The following is a 26,029-nucleotide window of genomic DNA, read 5'->3' as shown; positions in this document are numbered from 1 at the left end:
TGCCGAGGCTAGCACGATCCTCATAAGCACGGTGAACACAGAGAGGCTCTCTGAAGGTGGCTTTTGGCAACAAGCAAGCAAACATTAAACAAGTTTCTCCATCAATAACAATTCAATGTACCAGATACAGTCTCATTTTCATAGCTATTTTCTGACATGAATTTTAGCAGTGATTTCACATACAGAAAGACGATCTGAGAATACTGTACGATATTCTGAATTGTTATTTCCTGACCATATATAAAACATTGTGAACACTTACATCCTTTCCTAACAACAAATGTTCTCTGATGGAAAAGCAAGACTTAGGAGATGTCAAAATGATAAACTACTACCACAAAAAAAAAAAAAAAAAACACACACAATCCCAATGAAGCCAAATATGGTATGAGTTAGATGAGGAAGGAGTGAGAAATATTTTAAATAAGAGACCAGGAGGAGAAAGCCTGGAACATTACGAGGGCTGTTTGGAGGAGGCGCTTTCGGGACTGGCAGGGCTGGCACTCTGCAGTGATCTGGGTGGTACGTGTTAAAGTGATGGTAGGTGTGAAGGCTGCAGTGGTTGCTGGCCCAGGAATCCCAGGTAGGTTGCCTGTCGCTCCTCTGAATTTTCACTGCCCATATGAAGTGATGATGAGAAATAAGAAAAACAAACAGAGAACCAAAAAAAAAAAAAGAGGAAAAAGTAACTGAATTGCACAAATTAAAAGTGAAACAGAAATGAAAGCTGCTGGTAAAGAAAAAGAAATCTACTGGCTTTGCCCTTTTCTCAGTGGTCAGCAAAACAGATGATTAACATTAGGGATGGAAAGTTTTCATCTTCCCAAGAATAATGCATGTTCTTCCCCAGTCATTTTTTTTCTCCTTTTAAAATGACTAGTGAATCAATTTCTAATCTCCCCTGAGCTTCACAGCTGAGATTAAAAACATTTTTTTAACTTAAAAGTCAACCTTATAAAGATCTATGGCACACAATTAGTAATTAAAGATTTGCAAATCTTGGCCAGTTAGAAGCACTTGTTTTGAGAAAAAGGAAAGAAAGAACAATAAATCACGGTGGCTTACGATTCAAATGGTTACCTAGTCACACATCACAATTTACTGCTGTGACATTTTCATTACACCTTGATTTATCACTTGGACTTGACTTCCTCAATAATAAGCTGCTCTAATTATCTACCAATATCAAAATCCTATCTGTATCCTAATAAGAAAATGATAAAAATATCAGTATTTTATAATTTTGGGGGTATTTTTGAAAAAAATGCATTTACATTTGAAAGAAATATTTAATTCTCAAAACATTTTTACTTGTTTTTACATCTTCTCTAGAGGCTACAAAATTTTAATATTTTATTTCAAGTTTTTGGTGTGCCCTTTATTTAAAAATAGATACTGATCATGTTTCTATTCTATTTTCAATATTGTTCATCTTTTATTCATTTATATTTTAAAAATGATATTGAAACTATAGTTTGCATCAGAAAACATATCCATAGCAAATTGGTGTGGGAATGAAGCTCTCTCTTTTTTGATATTTGTACTATGTACATATCTTTCATAAATTAAAACACTGGAAAAATCAAAAGTTTCATGACGTGGAATTTCAATATTGTTTAGATTTGATTTTCTATCTAGTGCTCTGAAGTATGTTACTATGTTTGATATGTACTGAAGTATGTTACTATGTTTGGTAAAGAATTTGCATTTAACAATTTTCTTTTTTTTTTTTTAAAGATTTATTTATTTATACAAGCACTGGGTACAGTCAGAAGCACGGGAGGGTGAGAGAATTCACCAGAGCCAGAGCGGAGAACAGAACAGGCAGACTGACGAAATACACTGCTGAGGGGAGCAGCGGGCAGCAGGAGAGGTCTGCGCGCCTAACAATTTTCAAGGGTTAAAAATAACCCATGAATTTATCTCTTTCTACTATTGTGATCACAATGTGAGATGCCTTATATGTGAATTGTTTAAGGTATTTATTCATGTAGGATGGTCAAATACTCTGTTCAAAGGGGGTCATTTAGATAAGAGCTGAAGTTATATGATATGTGATTCAGCTTCACAGGCCACTTCACATTCTTTCTGGAATAAGAGAGTTTGTGGAACAAAGCACTAGCATGGGCAGTTCACTGCCAGCTGGGCTCTGGTTGTTCTTTATAAGACACTGGCGATTTACTTGGCCTTTCTAAGCCTCCGTTTCCTCATACGTCAAATGGAGATCATGATGGCATTTACCACCTATGATGACTGTTAGAATTATGCACAAAAGGTGCTTAGCAGGGTGCTGGCACACAGAATACAAACAATGGAGCTACTATTAATAATTCTGAGTCTGCCTATTTTCTAGCTACTTGTCTACAAATAATCTTTTAAAGGAAATAGATGTATCTCTAAAGAAGTTTCACTCATTGGACACTTTTAGAGAATATTGTAGAACTCTGCTGAATACTTAGATAACAACCACCATAACTTTGTAACCTGAAAACATCTGGGCCTTTTCCCTTTCCCCCACTGCTGCTTCTCGTCTGGGCTCCATCTCTGTATCTAAAATTCTAGATTCAAGCCACCATCTCCTTCACCTAGATCACTGACCACTTTTAGACTTGGCTCATTGATTCATGTCTGGCCTATACACCTTGCAGTGTCAACAACACAGTTAGGAGAACCTTTTAAGTATTTAAGTTAGATCATGTCACACATATTTAAGCTACTTCAATTAGGTGCAATTACAAAGAGAATCCAGTGTGACCACTCTAATTATCTCTCCAATGGCTCTCCCCATCACTGACTGTTGTGGCCATATTGCTTTTATGTCTGTTCTTAGAACAAGAAAGCCTGCTTTCTGCCTCAGGGCATTTGCGCATGCTATTCTTTCTGCTTCTAATATTTTTCTTGCATATCTGGTTCTTTCCCTTTATTCACATCTCAGATCAGGTGCCACCTCCTCAGAAAGGTTGTTCTGGCTTTCCTGGCTTCCCTATCCCATTACTGTTTTATATTCTTCATGGCATTATTACTTTCTGAAATGGCTTTACTTAATGTATTTCTAACGTATGCCTCTTTATACTAGAATGTAAATTCCATAAGAATAGGAATCTATGCTGTCTTGTTCCCTAGATGCATTATAGCAAAAAGAACAATGCCTAGTACATACCTGATGAACACAAAAAAATCCCCAAAACAAATAAATGCATAAATGAATAGGAACATCAGCCAGTGTGCCCATGTCCACATGGCAGTAGCATTTTCATGATAAAAATTGTTGCAGAAAAGTCCCTAGAGAGTTATCCCTCACTATTCCCATTCTACTTAGCAGAGTGCAAGAAGACTTTTTAGCAAGATGCATTCATTACTGGATCTGGCTAATTTACAACTACTCTTTGTACTCTTTACAGAGTATTGTCAGAGTTTCAAAGAAGTATAGTGAGTGGACTTCAGAATTCTACACTCACATTTTGAACCAGTTCTTTATGGAGTGCTTTGCAAATTACTGGGCATTTTTAAGGATTGCAAGCCCAATAAGTAAATCTATAAGGAAGACATTATTAGCCCTTATTATGTGCCCTGCACTATACCAACTATTATAGGCAGCTTAAATGTGGTCATAATATTTACCTTGACTTTGAATTATTATTGGGAACTGAAATCTCCATACATATGAAATAATTAAGACACGGAAATGATATAAGAATGAACAAAAGTGAATTGCATATACTTTGGATAATGAATAGAAAAGATGTCCAACAAATAATGTTACCCAGCAAAGCCAGCTACTGCCTATTTTGGATGTATACTCCAAATCTATTGCTTTATGGTAGTATACGTGACACTCATGCAGTGGGTTTATAAAAAAACCCTGACATCTGATAGCCCTGCCCTCCAATCATTCTTTTTCAGAGTTTTGGTCTTTTTTCATGCATTAGGTCAGTACTTCAGGAGTTTAAAAAAAATAAGATGTTACCTTTTTTGGCATACTATGCCAAAACTTTGCAAAGTTTCTCCCATTCAATGGCCCCACTTTTTAGTGAGCACCCAATGTATACTAGGCATTGTGCTATGTGCTTTTTCCTGGATTATCTCAGATTATGATCACAATAAGCCAATGAAAAAGGTATTATGATAACACCCATTTTACAGATGAAGAAACTGAGGCATAGAAAAGTTGGGTAATTTGCTTAAGTGGTGGAGCCAGAATTAAAGCTCTGGAACCTGACTCTGGAGTTCCTGCCTTCTGTCACCATCTATGGGCACCTCTTCCTGCACTTGCTCCAGGTAGCTTGAAATATAAATATATTTACACATAAATCATACATTTATATTGAAATCATACTACAGGTATATACTATATATAGCATGCAAGTTTATACTTATAGTCATATTTACATATTCCTATTTATATGAGTAAATTTTTAATGTATTCATATGAGTAAATTTCCTGTGGGAAATAGTATGATAGAATCAAAACTGCAAGCTAGAATTACTTAAATTACTAGACCCTCACCTACCAAAATTATGTGAATTCATACTATATAATAGGTTATAAAATATAAAATGTAAACAGAGAGTTAAAATAAAACACTCTTCGCATCAGTCCATAGAGACATCACTGGTGAAGTCTCAGAGGGATCTGATCTGATGTGGAGTGTACTTGTTCTGTCTAGTCGCACCCTTTTCCCCACCCAGTTGCCTACGGTCTTGGCAACAGCTGCTTTGGTGGTTTCTCCTGGAACTCAAAAGTTAGGGTCTTGGTGGTACTGAAATGTACTCAACCTCGTGACTCAGCTTAGATTTTCTTTTCCATTTTCAATTTCCTTCAATCATGATTATGTCTCTCAAAGACCCTCAGTGGGAACAATTGCTAACCTCATTAAAAACACATTCTTGTTGGCTTTTTCAAAGCTGCTATTTAACAGCAAAAGGCATGGCTAATTTCTTATTCCTAGATGATATGCACATTTCTCCATTTCCCTGAGAACACGATGGTGGATGTTTTGCTGCTATGCAAAACTCGGGAAGTGTATCTCCACCTAGCCCTGAGATATAAGGCAAGCTTTTCAGGCATCAGAGTTCTTAAAAAAAATAACCACATCTTTCTTGTGGAAAAAGAGTATGATAGGGTCAAAAGTGCAAGCTAGCATTACTTAAATTACTAGATCTTCACCCATCAAAAAGATCACACATTGGTCTTTCCACAGTCAAGAAAAAGAGTTTGCTTTTGGTCCCCACATGTTTAGTATATAAATCCATCTTGATTGTGTTGGCAGGTGAAAGTATTTAATATTTCACAAATTGGAAACTATTTGAACTATGTATTATCTGTGCACAGGACAAATAAAAGGGGGTGGAATGAGGTTGCTAGAGACAGTGACATTTTTAAGGGGACTATTACCTATTTCTGACTCACTGCACTAGAATTTTCCAAGAAAAATCACTCTGAAAAAGCATACATGGTATGTATTCTTATACCTACTGTGCCCTGAATTCAATGAAGACTTCAGATTAATTTAGAAGAAACTTGGAATTTTAGACATCTCTGTTCCCAGGGAGAGTGTGGGGATGACCCACGGGCCTCCTGACAGGACCCGCGTGTGCCCAGGGACCTCACCTTCCTGTAGCTCCTTATCATTTCCATTCAAATGAGGCTGGATTTCTTTTCATAACCTGCCTATGCTGCACCATTTTTCTACTCCAACGTGTAAAATTAAAATCTGATAAAAGGTAATGCTGTACTAGAGATTCTCATTAGCTCCAGGGCTGTCTAAGCTCCATTTAATTAAAAAGGTTGCATCCAGCTGACTCATTCAGTATGAAAATTATCTGGTCCCTCTTGTTTTTTTTCAAACTGTGGAAAAGCGCAATGTGTTTGAGAAGGTGAGTGATGCATGATGCCAATGACCGCCTTATAAGCAAAATTTCGATTCTAGAGAAAAGTGTTCTCTTTGTAAACATACGGAAATGTGCTCTCTTCCTTTTGGGGCCCCCCTGGCAGTACTAGTGAGGTTTCAAGGAAGTGAATTCAAGGAATAGAAAAGGAGGGCACTTGGTTTAAGGAAGAGGAGGGAGGTGAAGTTGGAACCAAATGTTCTCTGGAGAGCCCTTTTTTCAGTTGATTTTGGGCTCCAAGTTCATTTTCTCTTACTAGGTTTCATTTCAAGCGCATCTGTGAGCTTCAACACATAAAGCACAAATCCCCTAGTCAACACTTGTTATTGCATAAATGCAGCAAAATATTCTGATTCTCCTACAGAAGATTTTTGATCAGAATGGTAAAAATAAATCCCTACTCTGGCGAACAAACTACAGAGAATGCTAGCCTTTCATACAACCACTTTTCTCCTAAAACATTTGAGCATCTGCTATTAATTAAAAGCATCTGCTATTAATCCTCACCTTGTAAGTATATATTTTAAAAGTGGGGGTTTTATTATTTGCCTTCATCCAAGTAGTACTCACTTCAAATAGAGCAGAAATTCAATAGGAATAATAGGAAGTCAAATTATTCCCCTTCTCTTCCACACTGAATTTACACCAAAGGCTTGAAAAAAAAAATCAAACAGCTAAAATTCTCTGAAACATTCTTATTATTTCTTTCCTTTATTTGGGAGTCTTACATATATTGCCTATGGCTTATAAAAGGGTATTTGGAAGATGAAGCAGAGTAAACAAAGATAACCTGCTGTTTTGAAAAGAAATGATAAAGGCAAATTAAATTCTGCTTTCTAACTCAGCTGGAGGAAGCAGTCACTGCAAGGAGAAGATAAAGAGATTTGTCCAGAAAGAAGCTCTCACCATGGTCAGGTCCCTTTAGAGCCAGGCGGGTCTGATGATGGGGAAGAATCTCGAGCTTGACCTGGTCAGTGGTGTTGGCCAGGAACTGGGTGGCCTCGGCCAGTGTGCAGTACTCCATGCTGGTCCCGTCGATGGACAAGATGTGGTCGCCCACGTGCAGTGCGCCACATCTGCAGGAAGGAGAAACACTAAATGCAGGAAGTGCCTTCCTCTTTGGAAAATGACACTCATGACCTTCATTGTTAAAAATTCACACACTTTTCATTTACTTAAAAAAAAAATTGAGTGTTACAGGAATCATCATCGTTATGTGTTAAGTACCGTGGCTTTGAACAGGGATGTCAAACCTTGTAGAAAACACAGAAAGAATTCAAGGAAATGTTTTGCTCTTGTCCTTCTAAGAAAAGATTATCTTCAGGTGGTGGTGCAGAAAGTTGAGGGGAAATAAGCAGGCGGGGAGGGATGACAGGAAAATCTTTCTCCTTGACTTTTTTCTGTGATATTTTTTTATCTTTTCTGTGATTTTTTTTACCTCCTAGAGTTTTATGTCTAAATATGGTTTGGTAAATATTCAGAATGTCAAAATGTGTTTCAAAGAAGTAGAATAGGGTTATTTACAACTATTTTATGTGCGAATGAGAATAACTTGGGGGAGATTTAGCTAATGCTTTCTCAGAATCTTCTCACATAACTCCCACATCACTAGTTCTTGATTTATTGTATTCTATTTTGTTATTCTGGAGTTAAACATTTATTAGTACAAAAAGCTCTGGATGATGATGGCAATTATGCAGGAGTCAAACTAGCACTAAAATAAGGCCTGCAGGGTGAGTGAGGAGAGAGTTGGGGTGGGGGGGGCGAGCTGCTACATCTGGCTGAACTCAAGAGACTGGCTACTTGATGAGTTAAGAAAAGCAAACACAGCAGTCAGTATCCCCACGTACCAGTCAAGTGGACAGCTCCTTAAACTGGTTACCCCCTGCGGAATGGGAACAAAACAGAGGGAGAAAATTAAAGCATCCTGCACCATTGAACTGGAGAGTACCCCTGGATCAATGGCAACACTGAGCAAGCACTGAGGTGGGGGTAAGAGCACAGTGGAGCTGTAGACTGGCCACGAGCTGGGCGGCTGCAGGTCACTGCATCAGTGGAGATGCACCACACAGGCCAAGGGCACATGGAGAAGAGTGCTGGCTACATGCAGGGGTCACTAGCCACCCGCTTATATCTTGAAATTTCCTAAGTGAGAATGGTCTACTTCTCAAGAGCGAAGCATTTCAAGTAACTCTTTCCATTTAAAAACTTAACTCCACGTGAATGCACCTCAAGTGATTCAGTTATAGGAAGTGGGGGTTTTCTAGCCAGGAGATGTAAGATAATGCGGTGGGTGACTCTCCCCACCTCCACATCTACCTTTTAAGACTAAAATATTAATTAGGACAAAAGGAAAAAAATTCAGGAAAAAGGACTTTTTTTTTTTTTTTAGAGGCATGTTTTTATTTATTTATTTATTTGTTTGTTTGTTTGTTTTGTTTATACATGCACTGGGTACAGTCAGAAGCGCGGGAGGGTGAGAGAATTCACCAGAGCCAGAGCAGGGAGCAGAGCAGGCAGAAGGACCGAAGTACACTGCTGAGGGGAGCAGCGGGCGGCAGGAGAGGTCTGCGCGCCATGTGGGACCCTCCTGCGGTGGCCGGAGAGCAGCCGGGGATCGAACCGGCGCCGCAGAGGCCGCGGGCAGCTTTGCAACCCAGCGCTCAATCGCTGCGCCACTGGGGTGGCCCAGGACTTTTGTTTTTATGGTGACATAGGAATGAATGATGTTTTCAGGGGCCCTTGAAGAAGACTGTAAAATCTTAAGAGTAGCATTCTATGACAGCACAGAGCCTTTTTTTTTAAAGCCTGCATAATTTAAAGAATGTGATTTTTTTTTAAGTAAGAAGAAAAGAATAAGTTTTATGGTGGCAGGATTTCTTTCTTTCTTTCTTTTTTTTTTTTTTTTTTTAAAGATTTATCTACACAAGCACTGGGCACAGTCAGAAGCATGGGAGGGCTAGAGAATTCACCAGAGCCAGAGTGGGGAGCAAACAGGCAGACTGATGAAACACATTGCTGAGGGGAGCAGCAGGTGCGGCAGGAGAGGTCTGTGTGCCATGTGGGACCCTCGCCGGTGGCCGGGGATTGAACCGGTGCTGCAGAGGCTGCAGGCAGCCTCACAGCCCAGCACTCAACCGCTGTGCCACCAGGGGAGGCCCAGGATTTCTTTATCAATTCAGGACAACCCATGATGTCTCTTCATGATCTGCCCAGCTACCCTACAGTAAGAGTGGTCTATTACCCTGAGGGAGGTAGGAAACTTGTGCAGGTGCTTGTTCCCTCCAACAATAAAGGCTACAATGTCTGGATGAGGTGCATTACATGATTGGGAGCTTATAAGATAGGTGAGTTTGTAAGCCCTGAATAGAAACTTGTTTCCATATATAATACTTGTATAAACTAGAAGGGAGCTGTTTTGAGTGTGTGTGCATGTATGTGTGTACATTTGTATACGTGTATGTGTTATGCGTATATATAATACTTTTTATCACATGCAGTTTTAAAGAGGAGGCACTTTTTACAGCACTCACCTGTCTGCAATACTTGCAGATTTGATTTTGTCTATGACAATGACCTGTTTGTTACAGCACATCGAGGTAGTTAGGGCAACCCCAAGGCTGGCACCAGGAGTTTTGGCAACTTCAACTAGTAATGGTCCGGATGCTGTTGCCACAGAATCTATGGAAGAACAAATTTCAGAAAACAAAATAAAATTAAAGAAATAAGCAAACAGACACCTGAAAATGGAAAATGTTCAGTCTGATTTGGTCTGTTAATTTTATTACTGAAACTTAGTTTCCCTCCATAAACATCCCCACATTCTTGGGCACATCTTAGGACACCTGATCTACCCAGCTTGTGTTATAATAACACATGCATAGATTTATCTTTTCAATTAAATTTTAAGTTTCACATCACTAGGGATAGTATCTTGGGTATCTTTATGCCCTCTAAATAACTTGGCACGGTGCCTGGCGCATATTATGCTTCTTAAGAAATGTTTTTAAAATAAACCAATTCAATAAATATCTTATTACCTACTATGGATGGATGGATGGATGGATGGATGGATGGATGGTTGGATGGTTGGAAGAAAGGAAGGAAAAGACAGAGGATGGATAAATAGGTGATGTCTCTAAATAGTCAAATAATAGGAATTTATAATCAAAGTTGAATTTGTAAATCCTGGTCTTTCCTTACTGGACCTGATCAAGGGTCACCTTCCTCTCAAGAGTGACTTTATATAGGATTTATTTTTTGACTGGAGTATTCTTCACTATGACACTGGGGCTCAATGTAAACACCAAACTGTGGGAAGTTTTCCTGACCCTTGGTTTGCTAGAATGCCTTTTTCATGTACCCCATCAGCCTGCTATAGTGCTTGCTGTAGTAGCAGACACCTCACTGTTTCATAGTGTCCAGTGTGGATTACACACATCTGTCCTATGCTAGACTGTACACAGGCTAAGAAAGCTGAGACTATGTCTTGTCAATCACAGTTTTCTTAGTGTCTGGCATGACAGCCACAAAGGAAGTGTGCAGTAGCAGTTCTTGAGTGAATGTCTGAACAAATGAGAAAACGGATGAGATCACATTAAGCACAAAAGAGGCAGGGAAAGAGGCCTGAACAGGGAGACAACTTGCATTTAATATTTCTTTTTCTTTTCTTTTCATTTTTCTATTATTTATTTGTTACATCATTGTTCATTTTTAAGCTATTTGCTTCCCACCACACCTCAGGTGTAGTCCCCATAGAATTTCCTTCACCAATGCACCTGTGCACCATCACCTCAGTCCCCTGTGCTCCTCCCTCCCTCCCTCTGATCCCTCTCCCTCCTCCTCCCCTGCAGGATGTCTCTGGTTTATAATTGTCCATTTTTGCTTTGTTGTGTTTTGTACTGTTACTATTTTTTTACACTGATGTCTTATTTGGTTCCCCTATATACCTGCTATAAATGAAATCATCCAATATTTTTCTGTTTCCTTCTGGCTTATTTCACTGAGCATAATTCCTTCTAGCTCCAGCCATGTTGCTGTGAATGGCATGAGTTTATCTTTTTTGATTGTTGAGTAACATTCCATTGTGCATTTAATATTTCTTTTCACAATATTTTGTCATTTCTTAGAAAAATTATTGCCTCTAACTTGTTTTTAATTCTACTTGTTCAAATCTATAAAATGTTTTCCTTTACTCCATTTTTATTACAATTAATGTATTGTATTAAATATATTATTATTTAATATATTAATATAGCAATATATTAAATCAATGTATAGCTAAAGCATTTTATAATTTATAAAGTGCTAAATATGTAGACTGTCATTATCATTTTCATCATCATCGTTATTATTGATATATTATGACGTTAAGCCTTTAAGCCAGCTCATTTTTCAAGACTGTTATTGTTCTGTAACATTGTTCTGAAATTTCTACAGCTCTGGTGTTTGAGGCTTCATTAATACAACTTTGCCTTTCTATAAGCATATCTTTATCACCAAGGCACCACTCAGATATAGTGAAGGAGGAAATCTATATTCCTACTGCTGAAGCTCCAGCAGTATGCACTGACTCATGAAGCTGAGAAAAAGCCATCTTCAGTGTAAGATGAATAAGATATTTCTTAAATAAAGATGAGAACATTCATGCCAACAATATTCATACCCCAGTGCTAAAGTGTCTTATATGTACTGTTTCTTAAACAATTAATGATATTGAAATAATTTAGTTCTAAAAAGAGTTAAAAGGTCAATTCTTAGAGCACAGTCTTGTCAATTTCAAGACAGAGTCTCACTGATCAAAGCTAGGAGGAGCCAAAGGTCTTAGTGTACTAAGAGAACTTTAAAAAAAAAGATTTATTTATGCATAGAAGAACTGGGGTACCAGCCAGAGGTGTGTGGGGTGACAGGATTCACCAGAGACAGAGTGGGGAACAGAACAGGAGGATTGACTGAAATACATTGCTGAGGTGAGCGGCGGGCGAGTCAGGAGAGTTCTGCTGTGCCATGTGGGTCACCTCCCTGGCCATGTGGGTTGCTCCCTGGCCGGCCGGGGGTTCGAATTCGTGCTGCAGAGGCTGCGGACTGCTTCATAGGTTGTGTCTTAACCCCTTGAGCCACCAGGGAGGCCCTACTAAGAGGACTTTTGGTTCTGGGTTGTATGGCTATAATTTCTCCACAATCAAACAGCACTTTCTGGTATGGTGGCTGCCATTTTTGGGTGCCCCTCACCTTGCTGTGCTAATTCCCCTGATCTAGGGCCACTCACAACATACTGGCTTCTTTTCCTGTCCTCCCATTTCCTGCTTTCTCTCCAGTGCCTCGCTGGCCATGGTGCTGTCCAAGGTCCTGCCTTCCTCTCTGTATTGCGTGATTCTCTGAGTTATCTGCAACCTGCCTCAATTAGAATTTCTGGTAAAGAATTCTGGTCTACATCCCCTGCTCATGCATTGGACGAATTAACATTATCAAAATGGCCATTCTACCAAGGGTAATTTACAAATTCAATGCTATTCCAATAAAAGTTTCAATGACATTCTTCAAAGAAATAGAACAAATATTGATGTTACTTAGCAATCACACAAGATAAACTCATGCCATTTGCAGCAACATGGATGGAGCTGGAAGGGATCATGCTCAGTGAAATAAGCCAGAAAAAAAAGAAAAAATACTGGATGGTTTCACTTATAGGAGGAATGTAGAGGATCCAAATAAGGGATCAGGAAAAAAGAAATTATTATAAGAAAGTGAAAATCAGAATCTACAAGCAACTATAAACCAGAGACATTCTGCAGAGGGGTGGGGAGAAGAGAGTAAGATCAAAACAGGGGAGAGAAGAGCACAAAGGACTATGGATGGTTCACAGGTGAATGGGTGGTGGGAATTTCACGGGACTATAACTGAGAAGAGAAAGCATACATTGTGGAAAAAAATGAAGAACAATATAAAAAATATATAAAAAATAAATAAAGTTATTTTAAAAAAAGAATTCTGGTCTGTCTCTGCAGTCTGTTTTAGTTGTCTTTCCATTAAAAAGGTAGCTGATTCTGTCCACCTTTCAACTCCAACACCTCTCTGCTGCTAAGTCAAGTACTCATAAGTCTACTTTTCTCCTCTTCCTTAAGCATGTTCCCTAGCAGGTCAAAACTCACGTGAGCTCTGATCTAGCAGAGACTTCTTTCACATTATCTTTATAGAACTTTAGAGAAAGACTAATTTTAGATTTTTCCAAATCACTTGTCATATATTCATTGGGTTTTAATATATTTCATAGACTCACTGGACTTTAATAAATTTAGTAAATAAATAAAACTGAATTAAAATAAATTTAATACTAAATTGAGTGACAAATACATGTATTTGTCACATGGTCTTCTTATGTCTAAAGATAAATTTATTTGGCATAACAGGTGGAAATAATGAAGCTTCTCTGTTATTTCTGACATAATAATTGCTTACAAGTAACAGAAAGTATTAGTTATATCCCATTGTCCCTTCTTTCTTCAGTAATAAGCTTCCTAACTAAATTTTAGTTGAGAAAATGGCTGCCCAGGTAAGGACATTTCCCAGCCTCCTCTGCAGTGAGGTGCAGTCATGAGACTAAGTTCCAACCAATGATAAATGAGACATAATGAATTTTTCAAAAAGATTTATTTTTTATTTATACAATAGCTGGGGTACAGGCCAGAGGCGTTGGAGGGTGTGAGAATTCACCAGAGACAGAACGGGGAGCAGAACAGGCAAACGACCAAAATACACTGCTGAGGGGAGCAGCAGGCACGACAGGAGAAGTCTGCCACACCATGTGGGAATCTCCCTGGCTGGCCAGGAATCAAACCCATGCCCCAGAGGCTGCGGACAGCTTCACAACGCTGCGCTCAACCCACTGTGCCACTGGGGAGGCCCAGTAATGCAATTTTGGACGTGCTCTTAAATAGAATAGTGATGTCCTCTTCTATCTCATGTCTTCCTTCTTGCTGTTGAAATGTGTGCCCAGAACTGGTGAGCTATCTTCAACCATGCAGACAAGAGCACTGAGTCACAGATAAAGGAAGGTTAGCTTCCGGGAACCAAATCTTTAGCAATTGCTTAGTCTCTCAAGAAATAAACTTGTTATATTTAAGCCAATAGAGAGTATACCCAGAGTTGCTTAGTACACCTCTGGAATGGAAACTAGAGTTTGGGTCTTCCTTAGCAGCTGAGTTTATATCCCAGAAGGCCTTTCCACTTGAGTTTATTTCCCCAACGTGTCTTTCTTGAACTCTCTTTTTAAGAAGCAGCCATTTATAACTAGGTATTTGCAGATGTAAATTTTATGAAATTACAATCAAACACTTACCAGTACTCATGTTAAAAGCATTACATCACGAACATGGCGGCGAGGAGACGCTGCGAGTAAGATCTCCCATTAAAAAAAAAAGTTAATAGGGAGGAAAAGCGGCAGGTCCCAGTGAGAACGGGGACACGGAAGATAAACGGGTGACTCCAGCGAACTACCCGAAGAAGAAAGTGGCCATAAAAGAGGACTAGAAGGGAGGGAAGCGCAGAACCCTGCTCCCCTCCCCCGCCCACAGAGGCGGCACTCTCCGACTGGCAGAGAGGAGGGAAACAACAAACCAAAACAACAAACAAGAACAAACTACGCAGCAAGCGGGACTGTGCGTGGAAAGGAACTATGGCAGCCACCACACGCCGTGAACGGGAGCTGAGGCGAACCCTGCAGGATTCGCCGCGGCGGTGAGCGAACGGCTCCGGGCGCCATTAGAGAAGAACAAAGACCCCGGGAGACACGCACACAGCCCGGGCTGCCGGTAAGCTGGCGTGGGAACGCGGAGTGCTCGGCGCGCTTGAAAAGCAAGTGCAGACCTGGATCGCGGCTGCCCAGGTCCCCGCGCCTGCGACCTAGGCTTGCGGGGAGACGACCTAGGCTTGCGGGGAGACGACCTAGGCTTGCGGGGAGACGCGCGGAGGTCCTCACTGAGGTGAAGGTCCCTCCCTGAGTGAGCAGGAACCAGGCACCCGGGCACGGGAGCAGTGCAAAAGGTGCCATTCCCGCGCCACTGAACTGGGCTACAGCCCGCGTCCTGGAACTGAGGGCTTTGAACTGAGACCCGGGGCACGAAAATTCGGGGCGTGGGTTCTCCACGACGGTGGGGCACAAGGCAGACACAGCACCCCAAAGCTGTTGAGGTGTACCCTACCATTCCTGCTCTGTTCCCTGTCCCACGGGGTGGGGGGGACGAAAAACAGCCCCCCAAGGACAATAGGAGAGATCTCTGGCGCCACCTAGTGACCAGGAAAAAAAAAGTCACTAACACCCCATAGAACAGGAAATTTCTTAAGACTGCTTGAAAAGGGCAGAAGGCTTCGGCAGTGGCCAGCCGGGAAGTTATTCCATGCCAGGCCCCTTACGACCAGCAGTCTGAGCCCACAGAGGGAGCAGGCACCCACGTCCGGGGCAGACCGGGTGCGCAGAAGAGTGTGCCTGAAACCGGAGGCGCAGGGACTGCATCCCGCTTCGCCATTTGAGAACAGGGACATTTCTTCAGTAAAAACTGCCTAAAACCAGCAGAAAGCTCCCCCAGAAGGCAAAGATGGCTCCTGGAAGAGCCAGAGGGGAGCGGAGAAGTTCACCCAAGATGCCAGTCAGTCCGAGCATCACAGTGTCCCAACGCATACGACAAATTAGAAAACAGACAGTAGGGAGTAGAAGAACCACATGCAACCTAACAACTCCTCAGGAAAGAAGCACACCACAAAAAGAAAACCACTCCCCAGATTGCAACGACAGCAACTTGGAAGAACTTCTGAGCCTTCCAGAAAGAGAATTTAAAATTGCCATGATTAAAAAAGTGATAGATCAGAAGAAGGAAATGAGTCCTAAAGAGGGAAAACAATGGTCAGAAGAATGAAATTGAGTCCCTAAAGAGGGAAGTAAAAGAAATGCAGGAGATCAAAGAATTAATGGAGGAACTAAAGAACTCCGGGAAAAGCAAGGAAAGCAGAATAGATGAAATGGAAGAACGAATAAGTTCTCTTGAAGACACATAAAAAGAACCAAAACAGAAAAGGAAAGAGAAGTACGAAGGAAAAAGAATGAAGAAAGACTTCGAGAACTATCTGACTCCATGAGGAAAGGAAATATAAGAGTTATAGGAATTCCAGAAGGAGAGGAGAGAGATGTAGGAACAGAGAAAATATTCCAGGAGATAATTGAAGAGAACTTCCCAAATGCGAAGAAGGAGCTGAAAATTGATATACAAGAAGCAAGAAGAACACCAAACTTCCACGACGAAAGGAAAAACACAGCAAGACACATAATAGTAAAGCTCCCAAGAATCCAGGACAAGGAAAAAATAATGAAGCTGACAAGAGGGAAGAAACAGATAACATTCAAAGGAAAACCAATCAGGCTGACATCAGACTTCTCTGAAGAAACACTACGGGCAAGGAGAGAGTGGAGGGACATAGTCAACAGACTCCAAGAAAACAGATGCCAACCAAGAATACTCTATCCCGCAAAGCTCTCTTTCCTCCATGAAGAAAGAATATGGACCTTCCCAGACAAAGAGAAACTCCGGAATTTCATTACGAATAAACCCCCACTCAAAAAATACTACAAGGAATCCTAAAGCCAGAACCTCAGAGGGACGAATAACAACGAAAGAAGACCAAAAAAAAAAAAGTTATTAAAAGAATAAATAAAATCAAAGGAAAGACAAACATAATGGCAAATACAGATGCTAACATATCAATATTAACTCTAAATGGACTAAACTCTTCAATAAAAAGACACAGAGTTGCAGCCTGGATTAAGAAACAAAACCCAACCTTTTGCTGTCTCCAGGAAACACATTTAGCTACAAAAGATAAAAATAGGCTCAAAGTCAAAGGATGGAAAACAATCCTACAAGCAAATGGGCCAAAAAAGAAAGCAGGAACAGCTATACTTATATCAGATAAAACAGACTTCAACTCAAAAAATAAAAAGAGACCCCAATGGTCACTACATTATGATTAAGGGGACAATACTTCAAGAAGAAATAACACTCATTAACATATACTCACCAAACGAAAGAGCACCAAAATATATCAGACATCTGTTGTCCTCTCTGAAAACAGACATCAGAGAAAACACATATGTAGTGGGAGACTTCAACACACCACTATCAACAATGGATAGATCAACAAGACAAAAAATAAGTAAAGAAACTAAAGCTCTAAATAAGGACCTAGAGCATTTGGGCTTAACAGACATCTATAGAACACTAAACCCAAAAAAAACGGAGTACACATTTTTCTCAAGCGCACACGGATCATTCTCCAGGATCGATCACATACTGGGGCACAAGACAAACATCAACAGATACACCAAGATTGAAATCATACCAACCATCTTTTCTGACCACGAAGGCATCAAACTAGAAATAAATCATAAAAGAAGGCAAGGAACTATCCTACCTCATGGAGATTAAAAGCCACACTACTGGAAGACCACTGGACTAACGAGGAGATCAAAGAAGAAATTAAAAAATTCTTTGAATTGAATGACAAGGAGGACACCAATATCCTAAATGTATGGGATGCAGCAAAAGCAGTAATAAGAGGAAAATATATAGCAATAGAAGCTCACATCAAAAAACAAGAAAGAACTCAAAGAAACAACCTAATCTCGAAGCTCAAAGATCTAGAAAAAGAACAACAAAAAAACCCCAGAACCAGTAGAAGAAAAGAAATAATAAAAACCAAAGCAGAAATAAATGAAATTGAAACTAAAAAAACAATCCAAAAGATCAATGAAACCAAGAGCTGGTTCTTTGAAAAAATAAATAAAATAGACAAACCCCTAGCCAGGCTCACAAAGGAAAAAAGGGAGAAAGCACAAATACACAGGATCATAAATGAAAGAGGAGAAATCACAACGGACACAGCAGAAATCAAAAGAATAATCAGTAACTACTATGAACAGTTATATGGAACAAGTTCAACAATCTAGAGGAGATGGACAAATTCCTACAACTCTACAATCACCCAAAGCTAGATAAAGAAGAAATAGAACACCTAAACAGACCAATTACAAGCAGCGAAATTGAAATGGTAATTAAAAACCTCCCCAAAAACAAAAGCCCAGGACCTGATGGATTTACAAATGAATTCTACCAAACATTCAGAGACGAATTAGTGCCTATCCTTCACAAACTCTTCCAAAAAATTGAGAAGGAAGGACAATACCAACACGTTCTATGAAGCCAATATTACACTAATACCAAAACGAATAAGGACAACACAAAAAAGGAAAACTATAGGCCAATCTCCCTAATGAACACTGATGCAAAAATCCTCAATAAAATTTTAGCTATCAGAATCCAACAATGTATCCATAAGATAATTCACCACGACCAAGTTGGATTCATTCCAGGGGCACAAGGATGGTTTAACATCCGAAAATCAATCAACGTTATCCAACACATCAACAAAAAGAAATATAAAAACCATATGATAATATCAATAGATGCTGAGAAAGCTTTCGACAAAGTGCAACACCCATTCATGATAAAAGCCCTTGAAATTCTTGGGATACAAGGAACATACCTCAACATCATAAAGGCCATCTATGAGAAGCCAACAGCCAGTATAATTCTCAATGGTGAAAAGCTGAAAGCAATTCCATTAAGATCTGGAACAAGACAAGGATGTCCACTCTCACCACTGCTTTTCAATATAATACTGGAAGTCCTAGCCAGAGCAATAAGACAAGAGAAAGACATCCAAGGAATCCAAATAGGAAAAGAAGAAGTCAAACTATCACTATTTGCAGATGATATGATAATATACATAGAGAACCCCAAAATCTCCACAGAAAAACTAATTCAACTCATCAGTCAGTTCAGTAAAGTGGCAGGATACAAAATCAACACTCAAAAGTCAGTAGCCTTCCTATACACAAACAATAAATCTGAAGAAGAAGAAATCAAAAAAACCACCCCTTTTATTATTGAAACAAAAAAAATCAAATATTTGGGAATAAATCTAACAAAAGAGGTAAAGGACCTATACAAAGAAAACTATAAAACACTGTTAAAAGAAATAGAAGAAGACACAAAGAAATGGAAAGACATCCCCTGCTCATGGATTGGAAGAATAAACATTATTAAAATGGCCATCCTACCAAAAGCAATATACAGATTCAATGCTATTCCAATCAAAATCTCAATGGCATTCTTCAAAGAAATAGAACAATTATTGATGAAATTCATATGGAATCACCAAAAACCCCAAATAGCCAAAGCTCTACTGAAAAAAAAGAAGGAAATGGAGGCATCAAACTCCCAGACTTCAAACTATACTACAAAGCCATAATCATCAAAACTGCATGGTATCGGAACAAGAACAGACATACAGACCAATGGAATCGAATAGAAAATCCAGAAATAAACCCACAGATTTATGGTCAACTAATCTTTGACAAAGGAGCAAAGACTATGCATTGGAGCAAAGAAAGTTTGTTCAATAAATGGTGCTGGGAAAACTGGGTCGCTACATGCAAAAGAATGAAGCTTGACCACTACCTCACACCATACACAAAAATCAACTCAAAATGGATTAAAGAACTAGACATAAGACCTGAAACCATAAAATACATAGAAGGAAATATAGGCGAAACACTACGGGATTTGCACATCAAAGACATCTTTACAGACACATCACCCAAAGCAGTGATAGTGAAGACAAAGATAAACAGCTGGGACTACATCAAATTAAAGAGCTTCTGCACAGCAAAAGAGACAATAACAAAAACAAAGAGAAACCCCACCAACTGGGAGAACATTTTTGCACCCAACACTAATGATAAAGGACTGATCACAAAAATCTGCAAAGAGCTGATGAGACTCAGCAACAACAAAGAAAATAATCCAGTCAAAAAATGGGCAGAAGAGCTAAAAAGAAACTTCTCTGAAGAGGAAATGCAAATGGCCAACAGACATATGAAAAAATGTTCAACATCACTTGCAATCAGGGAAATGCAAATCAAAACTACCATGAGATACCATCTCACACCAGTGAGAATGGCACATATTAAAAAAACTAGCAACAACAAATGTTGGCGAGGATGTGGAGAAAAAGGAACTCTTCTGCACTGTTGGTGGGAGTGCAAACTGGTCCAACCACTATGGAGAGCTGTGTGGAGATTTCTGGACCTACTAAACATAGAGCTTCCATATGATCCAGCAATTCCACTCCTAGGTATTTACCCAAAGGACACAGAAACATCAATTCCAAAGAGCACCTGCACCCCTATGTTTATAGCAGCACTGTTTACAATAGCTAAGCTTTGGAAACAACCCAAATGCCCAAAGTAGATGACTGGATCAAGAAGATGTGGTACATATATACCATGGAATATTACTCAGCATTCAAAAAAGATAAACACATGCAATTTGCAGCAACATGGATGGCACTGGAAGGGATCATGCTAAGCGAAATAAGCCAAAAAGAAAAAGAAAAATACCGGATGGTCTCACTCATAGCAGGAATCTAGAAAACTTAAATAAGGGACCAGGAAAATGAATATAAGAAAGTGAAAATCAAAATCAACAAAAAACTATGAACCAGAGACACTTTTTGGGGGGAGGGGGGCGGGAGGGGAAGGATTGGGGTCAGAATGGGGCGTTTGCAATTGTATGGGGGAATATAAAAATAAAATAAAATTTAAGATTAAAAAAAAAAAAAGCAAAAAAAAAAAGCATTACATCACAAATAAAGATCAGAATCTTGAAAGAGGTTATCAGTGTATACCTAAGTTGTTTAATATAAACTTTTATATTAAAATATTTAAAAATATTATAAGAAGCTTATATTATTAAAAAGTATATTCTTGTCTAGTTCTAATGTTCTAATTATAGTGTAGAATGAACACTACATTTTTTTTTTACAGAAAGAAATGCTTAACAAGGAGATCTAAAGCATACTGGGTCTCCTGCCACCATTAATTTAGAGGAGGAGAGAAAGTGTACCCAAAGTTGATTAGTACACCTCTGGAATAGAACTAGAATAACAGCCTCTCCTTAAGTAACTCCTTCCCCATTAAGGCTTCCAAAAAAAATTAAGTGCAATAATTCCATTTAGGAGAAACTAATGTGCAATTAGTGGGCTTCTTCTAAAATTAAATGTAGAAAACTTCAGAATTCTGAGAAAAGAAATGCATAGTCATGGTTAAAGCCAGCAATAAAATGCTCAGCTGCAGGGCAAGAGAACTAGAGGGTGATCCCAGCTATGCCACCCATTCGCCATGTAGACTACTGCACTGCCTGTCTTAGATCTCATTTTCTTCATTTGTAAAATTAGGGGACTTCAATAAGAGCTCTCTAGCCCTGATAGTCTATGAATCTACAGAGAAACAGCAATGTCAGATAAGCAAGAGCCTACTAGAAATAAAAATTTGGAAAGGTTAATAAAATTTATTAAAATATACAATAGCTGAACTGAAATTCCAGTATCCTACTGAGTAGAGAAGTGAACTGCTAGATTAAAAATGGATTCTGGACAGCTTATGTTTATCAAGAGGGAATGAAAAGCCTCAGACTTTTAAGCATTTTGATGCAAAAATGACCACCTTTTTGGATTGAGTTTGAGGGCTGGTCTACCACCTTTGCAAACTTACCACATAATACGAAGTTTTAAAGAATTTTCAGGGCACAATTTAAACTTTCTAACAAGACTGTGTTGTAATGAGGACCTAACTTTGGAAAAAAAATTGGGGGAGAACAAAGTACTTATATAAAGATAATCAAGGGCTGTTAAAACGTTTACTAAATATAAACTCAGTTATCTATTCAGTTAGTATTCCATGGCTTTACTTGCCACGATGATCACTCTGAGTCCTGCACACATTCTTCCCCAGAGCTCTCATTGCTGCTCTGAACTATTCTGGATGTCTCAGAGGCACAGCCAACACAACATTTCAAAAACTGAACAGTGAATCCGCTCCACTCCATCAGTTCTTTTCCTGGTTTCCTTCCCCCAGTACATGACTCACACACTCCATCGCACAAACCAGAAACCCAGGGGTTCATCCCCAATTCTGTCTTCTCCTTCATCCTTACCAATTCTTGATTCTGATTCTTAAACAGCTCTCAATTTCATCCTTTCTTTCCACTCTACAATCACCATTCTATCCAAGTAACTATCATCTGATATTCCCTCTCCTCTCCACCTTCCCCAGTCCAGAGTAGTTTATCAAAAGTGCTATCTCATCATGTTAACCTTACACTGAAAACCTTTCAGCAGCTGTTGCTGTAAAGGATAAAATTTCTTAATATAGTCTATAAGGACCTACCTGATGTGACTCCTTCTCCTTGCTAGTTCATTGTTTACGCTTCTACCCTTATTCTCTGTTCTCCAGTTTCCTACTACGCCTCAATTCTTAAAAAGTGATGGGTGCCTTCCTGCCTCTAGTCCCTCATATATACTGTTCTGTTTACCTGTAATGATCTGATGTCCCCTTCGCCTACTTCTTCCATTCTACTCTGCTCCAACGTCACTTCCTCAGTGATTCCTCCCCTGACCTGCAAACTAGGAGGGGGAGGTCTGTTGGCATATAGTCTTCCTGCTATATATGTCTTACTAGAACCCTAAGCTTTCCCCTTGAAGCACTTACAATAAATATAATTCAACAATTATAATTCACAAAAATGTGAGCTCCAGAGGGAAGTGCCTCCAGACACGCCATACCTAAGACAGGGAGCTCTGCCTCTGGACCTCACCAAAGCTGTATGGAAATGAGAAAGGGCCAACCCCACAGTCAGAGGTGAGTGGAAATTCTGCACAAACCAGGCCCCCCCACCGTCTCTGGCTGCTGGTTGGAGTCTAGAGGGGGATCCAGCCACTGCCAGGCAGACCAAGGGCACAGGGAAGTGCCTCCAGATGCACCATATTTAAGACAGGGAGCTCTGCCTCTGGACCTCACCAAAGCTGTGTGGAACTGAGAAAGGGCCAACCCCAAACTCAGAGGTGAGCTGAAATCCCACACAAGCCAGGTCTTGCCACTGGCTGCCAGCTGGAACCTAGGGGGAGATCCAGTGATTAGGAACCCAGGGGGTGATCCAGCCACACCATGGCAGACCAAGGGCACAGGGAAAGCCTTCTAGTATCGTTTTATCTAAGACAGGGAGTTTTGCGTCTCGAACCTCACTAAAACTGTGTGGAAATGAGAAAGGGCTGTCCTCACAGACAGAGGTGAGCTGAAAGCCCACACAAGCCAGAACCCATGACTGGCTGCCATTGGAGCCCAGCACCAGGGAAGTCTGAGGGAGCAGGGAAGTGCCTCTCAGAGCCATCCTTAAGACTGGGAGCTTTGAGTCCAGACCTCACCAAAACTTTGTGGAACTGAGAAAGGGCTATCCCCACAGTCAGAGGTGAGCTGAAAAACTTGCATAAGCCAGGCCCTATGTCTGGCCTTTAGTTGGAACCCAGAAGGGGATCCAGTGATTAGGTGCCCAGGGGTGATCCAGCCACTGCAAGGGCAGTCTGAATGAACTCAAGACCCACCTCTGGTATTAAATAAATACAGAGGGAGTGGATTTCCAGGGACAGCACCAATCAACATATCCTTAGACCCATGTCCTAATGGAATTCTGGAGTAACAGTATTGGACTTGATTGGGCCACCAGTTTCTGACATCCCAGAAGGAACACACCAAAGAGATGTCAGAGAGTACCAATGACACAGTGTCTCAATGAATAGGAAAAATTAGAAAACAAGCAGCATGGAGAAGAAAAACTACAAGCAACCAAGCAACTCCTCAGGGAAAAAGACACACCACAAAAAGAAAATCACCCACCAGATTGCAACAACAGTGACTTGGAAGCATTTCTGAGCCTTCCAGATAGAGAATTTAAAATTGCCATGATTAAAAAACTAAAAGAAGTCATAAAGGAAAACAACAATAAGGGAAAAATAATCAACGATCAAAAGAATGAAATTGAGTCCCTAAAGAGGGGAGTGAAAGAAATGCAGGAGATCAAAGGATTAATGGAGGCCGCTAAAGAAATCTGGGAAAAGCAGTGAAAGCAGAATAGATGAAATGGAATAACAAATAGTACTCTCAAGGACAGAGAAATAAAAAGAACCAAAACAGAAAAGGAAAGAGAAATATGAAGGAAAAAGAACGAAGAAAGACTTCGGAAACTATTGGACTCCATGAGGAAGGGAAATATAAAGTTAGAAGAATCCCGGAAGGAGATGAGAGAGACATAGGAACAGAGAAAATATTCAAGGAGATAATCGAAGAGAGCTTCCCAAGCATGAAGAAGGAACTGAAAATAGATATACAAGAAGCAAGAAGAACACCAAACTTCCATGATGAAAGGAAAAATACAGCAAGACACAAAACAGTAAAGCTTGCAAGAATCCAAGACAAGAAAAAATAATAAGCTGACAAGAGTGAGGAAACAGATAACATACAAAGGAAAACCAATCTGGCTGACCTCAGATTTCTCTGAAGAAACACTACGGGCAAGGAGAGAATGGAGGGACATAGTCAACAAACTCCAAGACAACAAATGCCAACCAAGAATACTTTATCCCACAAAGCTTTCCTTCCTCTCTGAAGAAAGAATAAGGACCTTCCCAGACAAACAGAAACTCCAGAATTTCATTACAACTAAACCTCTACTCCAAAAAATACTACAAGGAGTCCTAAAGCCAGAACTAACAAAGGGATGAATAAGAACGAAACAAGACAAAAAATAAAACCACAGAAAAGACAAATAAAATGGCAAATACAGACACTAACATATCAATATTAACTCTAAATGTAAATGCACTAAACTCTTCAATAAAAACACACAGAGTTGCAGGCTGGATTAAGAAACAAAACCCAATCTTTTGCTGCCTCCAGGAAACACATTTAACTACAAAAGATAAAAATAGACTGAAAGTAAAAGGATGGAAAACAGTGCTACAAGCAAATAGACCAAAAAAAGAAGGCAGGAACAGCTATACTTATATTAGATAAAACAGATTTCAAACTCAAAAAGGTAAAAAGAGACCCAGAGGTCACTACATATGATCAAGGGAACAATAGTTCAAGAAGAAATAACACTCATTAACATATACTCACCAAATGAAGGAGCACCAAAATATATGAGACAATTATTATCATCTCTGAAAACAGACATCAGAGAAAATACATATGTAGTAGGAGAATTCAACACACCACCATCAACAATGGATAGATTAACAAGACAAAAAATAAGTAAGGACACTAAAGCTCTAAATAAGGATCTAGACCTCATGGGCTTAACAGACATATATGGAACACTACACCCCAAAATAATTTGAGTACACATCTTTCTCAATTGCACACAGATCATTTTCCAGGATCAATCACATACTGGGACACAAGACAAACATCAACAGATACACTAAGATTGAAATCATACCAACCATCTTCTCCTACCCTGAAGGCATCAAACTAGAAATAAACCATAAAAAGAAGGCAAGGAACCCTCCCACCTCATGGATATTGAAACCCACTGGACTAATGAGGAGATCAAAGAAGAAATTAAAAAATACTTTGAGTTGAACCACAAGAAGGATACCAATTTCCTAAATGTATGGGATGTAGCAAAAGCAGTAATAAGAGGAAAATATATAGCACATAGGCTCATATCAAGAAACAAGAAAGAACTCAAAGAAAAACCTAATCTCACATCTCAAAGAACTAACAAAAGAACAACAACAACAAAAAAACCCACCTAAAACCAGTAGAAGAAAGGAAATAATTAAAATCAAAGCAGAAATAAATGAAATAGAAACTAAAAAAAAAATTCAAAATATCAATGAAAACAAAAGTTGGTTCTTCAAAAAAATAAATTAAATAGACAAACCCCTAGCCAGGCTCACAAAGGAAAAATAATAGGATCACTAATGAAAGAGGAGAAATCACAACAGACACAGCAGCAATAAAAGAATAATCAGAAACTACTATGAACAGTTATATGCAAACAAGTTCAAACAGTTATATGCAAACAAGTCCATTTCTAGAAGAAATGGACAAATTCCTACAACTTTACAATCACCCAAAAGTAGATAAAGAAGAAATAGAATACCTAAAGAGTCCAATTGCAAGCAGTGAAAT

At 39.4% G+C, this 26,029-nt stretch overlaps 1 protein-coding gene across 14 annotated transcripts in view; it reads right to left on the bottom strand.

Annotated features, from left to right (window-relative positions):
* The window catches only part of GRIP1 (glutamate receptor interacting protein 1), a 694,619-nt gene that overhangs the window by 99,819 nt on the left and 568,771 nt on the right, over positions 1-26,029 (bottom strand). For 8 of the 14 annotated variants that reach the window (XM_054696252.1, XM_054696250.1, XM_054696251.1 and 5 more), the window contains 2 exons: positions 9,423-9,570; positions 6,796-6,965 (listed from right to left, as the gene is read on the bottom strand). In XM_054696252.1, coding sequence (XP_054552227.1) covers positions 6,796-6,965; positions 9,423-9,570 — 318 coding nt within the window. Of the gene's footprint in view, positions 1-458; positions 615-6,795; positions 6,966-9,422; positions 9,571-26,029 lie in introns of all 14 variants that reach the window. The other 6 variants (XM_054696249.1, XM_037514040.2, XM_054696248.1 and 3 more) reach the window with 1 other exon arrangement.

Source organism: Talpa occidentalis, unplaced genomic scaffold, assembly GCF_014898055.3.
Source record: "Talpa occidentalis isolate TD23 unplaced genomic scaffold, MPIMG_talOcc4v2.1 talOcc4.16, whole genome shotgun sequence".
In the NCBI taxonomy this organism is placed as follows: domain Eukaryota; kingdom Metazoa; phylum Chordata; class Mammalia; order Eulipotyphla; family Talpidae; genus Talpa; species Talpa occidentalis.
Note: the sequence above shows the minus strand (reverse complement) of the source record. Positions and strands in the feature narration are given on the sequence as shown.